At 39.5% G+C, this 7,963-nt stretch overlaps 1 protein-coding gene across 1 annotated transcript; it reads left to right on the plus strand.

Moving 5' to 3' along the window:
• Positions 1 to 802: 802 nt before the first annotated feature.
• LOC138606127 (solute carrier family 2, facilitated glucose transporter member 11-like) lies at positions 803 to 7,963 on the plus strand. The gene is made up of 12 exons (XM_069678590.1): positions 803 to 823; positions 1,895 to 1,993; positions 2,276 to 2,436; positions 3,843 to 3,967; positions 4,635 to 4,764; positions 4,994 to 5,142; positions 6,648 to 6,835; positions 6,944 to 7,054; positions 7,219 to 7,320; positions 7,403 to 7,478; positions 7,557 to 7,684; positions 7,769 to 7,963. Exons 1-12 carry the CDS (start codon positions 803 to 805, stop codon positions 7,961 to 7,963), a joined length of 1,485 nt encoding a protein of 494 aa, XP_069534691.1.

Here is a 7,963-nt window from a genome sequence, read left to right on the forward strand (position 1 = left end):
AATGCGTCCTCAATCCATCCTGGGAGCGTTCAGACCTGTAGTTAAGACTGTCCACTTGTGATCCGATCATGAAAAACACTGTTAATACCAGGTTAAGGGCCTCACTCACACTCAGGGTCATGTGAGCCTAATGAGCCATCAACACGAAAGTACTAACGACTATCGGTGGTCCTAAAATCGAACCTTGTGCACTCCCATGGTACAGGATTTTAGGGTTGTTTATTCGCACACACTATTGCGGCAACAATTGATAAATGGATTATAGTTTTAAAGGGGCAGTCTTGTAATTCTCAATGCACTTCTAGGACGACTTGAAAGAATGATAAAGAGGAAAATAACTCAAGAGAAGCAAGATTCCCTACCTCCGTCACATGGTCACAGAGGGTGTTCCTGTATTTCCTGCTGCATTCACGCATCCATAGAAAGTCGAGGTGAAATATTCAGCCATTTGCATTTGCACATTCAGCCCAGCCCACTCGGGAAATGTAAGTACATTTTCAGGAGTGCAGTTCATGTGTGAAAGGGGCTTAAAGCAGGATAGTGAGACATTGGAACACCTCCCTCTCGGTAATGTCTAACTACCAAACAGGGTGTAAGCAGTACTTTTTTACAGGAATCACAGGAATCATCCACGCAGACCATGTTGATTCAAATGCATCATCACCCACGTGAAAACAAGGAATCATGCTCCAACTACATGAATGGACAACTACAGTCCATTGATGTGTAACTTTTGGCAGCATGCTTCATATATGACTGTCCTCTCCATCCTGCAGAATACATCCAAGAAGGCAGTGCAGAAATGGAAGGTGCATCAAAAAGGGTAAGTCAAAATTGTTTGTGGAGCAGACTATTTCTGAGTACTTTAACTGCAGATTTTAAAACCAGAATACGTTCACATTTTTATTGTTGTTCAGAAGACACAAGACAAAGAAGGAAAAATATTCAACATTTAAAAACTAGAAAACTTTATGTCGGTCAAAATGTTTAAGTAGTTTTTATATTACATCATATTATTATTAGTTATTATACAGTATTTTCAGTGGCAGCATTATGGCAACTTCAAGCTTGATATTTCAAGTGTTTTTCAAAGATTTAACATTTATATTAACTTAAAAATATCTACAAAATTCAGACAAGAAATTGTAAAAATGGTTTGAATTAATGAAAAGAATGTTTGCAGCTATAACATAGGTGAGTGCCTTCAAAGAGTTGGCACACAGAACGCTGATAAGAGAGTACAAATGTTAACAATAAAAAAATGGAGAAATTAGAAATAACATGATGTTAAAAAAATAAAATTAAACCAATATAAGAGAAAAAAAATCTAATAAAATAATAATAATTTGATTACAAAAGTAAAATATAATCTATGTAAGACAGTGATACTCCGGTAAAAGTACCGAAGTATTATTAAGCAAATGTTATTATTATATATGTCACTTGTTTTATTAATATATTAAAGTTGGTCAAAGTGAAGCTAATTTGAGCACTTTTAGATTGTGTTTTTGGTGAGTGTAATCAATTGAGGTAGCATATTTTATAAACAAATTTTGTGATTCATATGTAAAATATTATATGAATAGATTAATTCAATAAGTAATCATTTTGCTATTTTAATAATATGAACTCAATGGTTTAGCATGTTATATATAACCTCTGTGTGTCTGCGTTTATAACAAGAAGGAGACGGTAAAACTGACATGTGTGACAGAGAAAACAATGAGTAACTGTTGGTTACACTGTGTGACGTCTTATTTACACCGTAAAAGTTAATACATGTGTAGATCAATAAAAGGCATTTATAATCATTAACATGTGTTTTTTTTTCCCACGGCCCACTCCAGAAGACCAGGGAGGATACTAAATACATGATTCCCTCTTTACATTTCAGCTGCAGTACTGGAGGCTTTATCTGCTGTCGATGGTGTTGGGAATTGGAGGATCATTTCAGTATGGGATTCAGGTTTCTGTCATTGCTTCTCCAGCAGTGGTAAGAAGAAGTTAGACACATAAATGTGGAGTAGAAATCTACTTTAGGGGAACATTTTCCAACATGAGCTCCCAGCTGCACCAGATTATCACATTGTTATTCAATCATACCCATATTGACAACATTACAAGGCTGACAATGATTGTGATGGATCATGGATCATCATCATCAATCATCATCAATCAGGGTGTCTAATTAGAGAGGGAAAATAACCCTTGTTCAGTCAGCAGTCAAAAGACTTGAACTTGCTGATGGTTAACATGTCACTTGGCCTTTCTGCAGCATGTTCAGAGTTTTGTGAACCACACGTGGATTTCGAGGTATGGAGTTTCAGTGGACAATTCTACCAACCAGCTCATCTGGTCGTTCATCGTGGCTGTGTTAAGTCTGGGAGCCTGGGCCGGGGCTGTTCACAGTGGCAGCCTTCCTGTCACTTATGGCCGGTATGAGACACACAGGAAACAAGCACGAACGTCATGGGTATCTCATTAAAAAAACGTACAAGTGTGGTTAGATAGGCTTGTTAATTTATAGCAAACACTGGACAATAACTAGCAGATGTCTCTGGTTTTATGCCAACCATCTGTTGTTGAGCCAAAGGAACCATTACAAGTTTGACAATAATCTGGTTTAGCTGAAACTGGAAGAAAAAAAAAAAAAGGAACACTTTTCAAAAATTATCAATCTATTGAACAGCTGGATTTAACATGTTAAATCTTTTTAACATTTGTTTTCTTTACAATAATTGAAACCATAAATGCAGCACATGTCAATAGTTCAAGTTCAGGCATGTTCTCTGAAGTTTGTCTTAAAGCACACTGGGAAATTTATAGCAATTGTTTCAACATTCTGGGAAATACACTGATTTTGTCTTGCTGGGAGTCAAATGAGAAGATTGACACTACGTTAAATATGAAGCAACAGGTAGAAGTTACCTTAGCACAAAGGCTGGAAAAAGACAGCTAGCAGGGAACGTTCCCATAACATTGTCTAACATTACCTACAAGTTCTAATTATGTTTAAAAGAAAATGTTTTAATCTAATATTCAAAAAACGTTTTCAGGATGTTTCACATATGCTGCAGCTGAGGGGAGAGCTCTTCAATTAATTCAAACAGGAACAAAAGAAACCTTTCGATCACGGATGACTCTCTCTCGTTTTAACACCATTTTATTTATCCTGTAAAACAACAAGATGCGCTGCCACTGTGTTTTTCTTTTAGGTTTTGTGACTGTTACTTTTACCATTTGTTTACCATGGATTTAAGTCCGACTTTATAAACTTATGCCTACTCCATAGGCGTAAAAGATACGCCCGGATGCAACACAAATGGGGCTTAAGTCTAACTGGTGCACAGGACGTAATTTAAAGTCCGTCGTAACTTTCAGCTCTAAGTCAGACATAAGGTTACGACCAGGCATACGCCAAGCTGGTGCACTCGGCTCCAGCTTTCAGGGGGGACCCAGGCAACCCCTCTGGATCCGCCCCTGCCTGTAAAACCACATTAATTAGTAAGTTAAAGTTTGAGATTCTGTTGCTCCCACACGGACCCAGGCCAGCTGCTTCCCCATGTTTATAACCTTAATGCTAAGCTAAGCTAATTGGCTGATGGTGGTAGCCTTACATTTAACAGACACAAGGATGGTATCAATGTTCTCACCCTACTCTTGACAAAAAAGAAGGCATACATATTTTACAAAATGTCTTACTACACATTAAATTAAAGTAGATGTTTCAGGTTGACATTAAGAACGTACAACCCACACAGGTTGATTATGTGTCGTGTTTGCAGTGTTAACACCTTTCCTTGAATCGCTTCAAATCAGATCTTTGATATTTGATTTGGCAGGAAAAAGGCTCTGTTGTTCAACAACGTCGTGGCTATGGTCGCCGCTCTTCTCATGCTGTTCAGTCGCATGGCCGAATCATTTGAGATGATCCTCCTGGGGAGATTTCTCTACGGATATAATGTTGGTATGTTCTAGTGATGTGTACTCTGTGTGCATGTTCCCTTTTTCTGTTTTTCTCAGGCTTATGGTTATGTTCATTGTATGAGAGGTTGTGTTTACAAAGATCTTTAAGTGCGGCAGCAAACACTTCAGGGTGAGTGTGGACAAAGGACGAGGAGGAGTCCAGCACTGAAGTTTAGGTTGTTTATCCAGGCAGGTTCAACAATACAATTGCGTGTGTGGTTCTGCAATAGAACAGAAAGGTACAGAATGATCAGTACAATATATGTACACAGCAAATATTACAGTGTAGTCAAACCTAATTTGTAATTTATAAATCTCTTAAATAAGCCATCAAACAGACAGGCACTCAAAAATTAGGCATTTAACTTAACATCACATGATAGACAGGCACTGGAACTTAGCACAGTTACTAACAATAAACAAATAAAGACCAACAGTTACAGAAACTCTAGCCAATGAACAGAAGTAGCACACCTCTTAACTAGCTAACAGTACTCTGACATGACGATAATTCTCGTCAACAAAGGAGTCCGTCTGCCACCACCGCCGTCTCCGCAGTAGATGCAGGACTGCCGTTACCTCGGGGGCATGCTGCATTCAGGTGCGCTCAGAAACGTGAGTGCTCAGACACGTGACCTTTTTTACATTCATCTTGTCTTTTTCCACAGGTCTTGGCCTCAGTGTACACCTCATGTACCTTGGGGAGAGTTCTCCAAAGAAACTCAGAGGCTTCCTGACTCTCACAGGCTCAATCTTCATCGGATTTGGAAAAATTATGGGTCAAATAATTGGCGTCAAGTAAGAACTGATAGCTAGTACCTGCAAGAATACATTCACTAATATTTATACCTAAAATTCAAAGAAAGACTTTTCTTTTTGTCATTTCCTGTCACAACCAAAGACTTGCTCTTCTTTCCCAGTACAGTACAAAACCTTGTCTTTCTTTCAACCAGTTTGAGCAGCACAAACAAAAGTGTGTCCATTTTCACTGCTATTTCAGTGATTGTCCTTGTTTTTACACTTTCAGGGAGATGATGGGTACAGAAGAGATGTGGCCGTACCTCTTAGCTATAAGTGGTATTCCTGCCATCCTGCAGTTTGTAACGCTGCTTTTCTTTCCTGAGGCCCCTCGATACCTTTACATCGACAAGGGAGACACTGAAGGCAGCAAAAAAGGTGAGTGGACACAGCAGAACCTGTATCTGCAGTTCACACTGGATTATTAAGATTACAAAGACATTTTTTAGATCAGATCAGATATACTTTATTGTCCCAGAGGAGAAAAACAAACAACAACCTAAGACACCTAAGATGCACTGAAATATAAAAACATTAGAAAACTATAAGAAGACTTAAAACAATATAATAAAAACAACTACAATTCGATACATAGGAATAAACATTCAGTAGCATGGAACTGGTTCAGCAGGTCATATTTAGCTGGTTGATTGTTGGTTGAGGTTGGAGGAAAAGGAGGCTTAAACTGGTTGCTCTTGCACTTAAATTATTATATAGGTTCAATACCTTCTGCCTGAAGAACTGTTCATAATCAGGGAAAAGCATGTGACGGGTCCTTTGTTATTTTATGCGCCTGTCTGAGGACTGAACCTTCATAAGTGGCCTGTAGGGGGCGCTGTTCCTTCCTCCCAATAACTTTCATGGCTGTTTTTATGAAACCTCCTTTTGCCACTGAAGTGATTAAAGTTAGATTGGGCTACTATTTAAATAATATTTGAACAGAATACTTAGATTTTGATGTTGAACTGACTAAATCTTCCTTTACCAGTAAATTGTACCAGTACAGGCATTTGTGACAAAGAAATAAACAAGGATAAATAGCACGGTGCCTCCACTGTGAAAGTACTTTACTTTCAGAAACCATGGTAAGTATTTTTAAATATCAGTAAACCGTATGAAAGTGAAATGTTCAGGGGAACCATGTAAAAGGAACAACAAAAATAAATCTCTTGTTTCACTTTTTCTTTTAGTATAGGTCAAGAAGTCAGTTTATTTATAAAGCACATTTAAAAGCAGCAGCAGCCTACCAAAGTGCTGTACAACGCATAAAAGAAGCAGTATATGGAGGGAAAAAAAGAGCAATGAGACAGAACAAAATAAAACACAACAACAAGTTGAAACACAACAGGCGGCCTGTTCAGGACCAGGGGATTCAAAGGCAAGCATATACATGTGTGTTTTGAGGCGAGCCTTAAAAGACTCAACAGAGGGGGCAAACCTGACCGAGGATGGAAGGCTATTCCACAGTCAAGGGGCCTTGACTGAGAAATGTTTTATATTTCTACCTATATTTTATATTTCTACCTACCTATATTTTACCTTTAATAGAATTTACTCAATGCTTCTTTTCTGGTACTTCAAAATATTACATTTCCCTTTTCTTTTCTCACAAGACAAGTTATCACAACAAACCAAAGAGCTTAATGACCAAATGTGAAACATGAATTGCTTTAAACAAGTCCCGAAAAAAATGGCAAAAAGGTGACACATATTGGATAAATAGGACTTAGGAAAAAGTCAGTAAAACAGTCCTGTTGTCAGCTGTGCTATGGTGCATTTAGCCAAGAGATGTTTACACGCCGTCATAAACAATCAGTTGATCAGTTTTATTGTCTTTGTACCTTGTGTGTGTGTGTGTGTGTGTGTGTGTGTGTGTGTAAAAGCCTTGCAGTGGCTGTGGCAGGAGGACGACTTAAAGCAGGAGCTGGAGGACATGCAGAAAGAAAGAGAGAGCACACAAGGCGAGAAGGCGAAGACGGTGAAGGATGTCCTGACCTCTCGCTGCGTCAGGTGGCAGCTGCTGACTCTGGCCATCCCGTGTGCTGGTGTTCAGTTCTGCGGCATCAACGCTGTACGTTACCATCGGCTTCATTCCCCTTTGTTACACAAAGAGAAATGCTTTTCATATAACATGGCACGTTTATTTAAACGGTCTCTTATATTTCATTCTCTCACCTAGCTGTATTTCTACGCCTTTGACATCTTCCGTGAGTCAAGAGTGCCAGAGACCCAGATGCATTACTTGGCCATTGGTATTGGAGCAACAGAGCTCATCACTGTAACGCTGTGTGTACGTATCTCCACTAAGAAACATGACACTGAAACACTCACACAGTCACACACAGTCACACCTAAGGGAAGACAACTATACAATAAAAAACGAGTCTTGGCTTGGGGTATGTGTGCACAAAGATGATAATACTGCGCTCTACTGATCTCACCTCTGGTTCTCAGTCTTTCCTGATCGACCGCGCGGGCAGAAAGAAGCTGATGGGCTACGGCTATCTGCTGATGGGTGTCACCATGTCTGTGCTCACCGCCATGCTGTCCATCAAGGTTAGAAACAGTCGCAACAGTGCAGTGTGATTCTCAACACCGCGTCTTAGCGTAAATAACAAATGTTTCTCTCTTCATGAAGGATCTGAACTCGTGGATCCCGTACGTGAACATCGGCCTCATCTTCTGTGTCATCTGCATTTATGGACTTGGACCTTGTAAGTTTTCAGTGGCTTTTTTGCAACTCATTTTTTTTCTATCCCAAATAATAAACTCAATAAATAAATCTTTTTAAGCTGGAGTGTCTATGGCTCTTCCTGCCGACCTCTTCCTGCAAGCCTGGCGTCCTTCTGCTTACGTCATCAGTGGGACCATCAACTGGCTGGGCATGTTCCTGGTGGGGATGTCGTTCGGCTTCATTGTGGTGAGAAACCCGCTGTGTATCACATTACTTCTCAATCTGTAGCACACAAATGTATTCACCACTATCTGTTTTTATGTTTTTCAGGAGGGACTCGGGCAGTTCTGCTTCCTGATCTTCGTGGCGTACTCCATTTGCAGCTCAGCATTCTTGTTGTATTTTGTCCCAGAGACCAAAGGAAAGACGATGGTGGAGATTACGGAGGACTTCAACAAACTGAACTACAAGAACAGGGCAGCTGACGCTGAAAAGACTGACATTGATCTTGCAACTAAATTTTAA

This window comes from Semicossyphus pulcher, unplaced genomic scaffold (genome assembly GCF_022749685.1).
Source record: "Semicossyphus pulcher isolate SPU_LCO1_2020_fin unplaced genomic scaffold, fSemPul1.0.p SCAF_3, whole genome shotgun sequence".
In the NCBI taxonomy this organism is placed as follows: domain Eukaryota; kingdom Metazoa; phylum Chordata; class Actinopteri; order Labriformes; family Labridae; genus Semicossyphus; species Semicossyphus pulcher.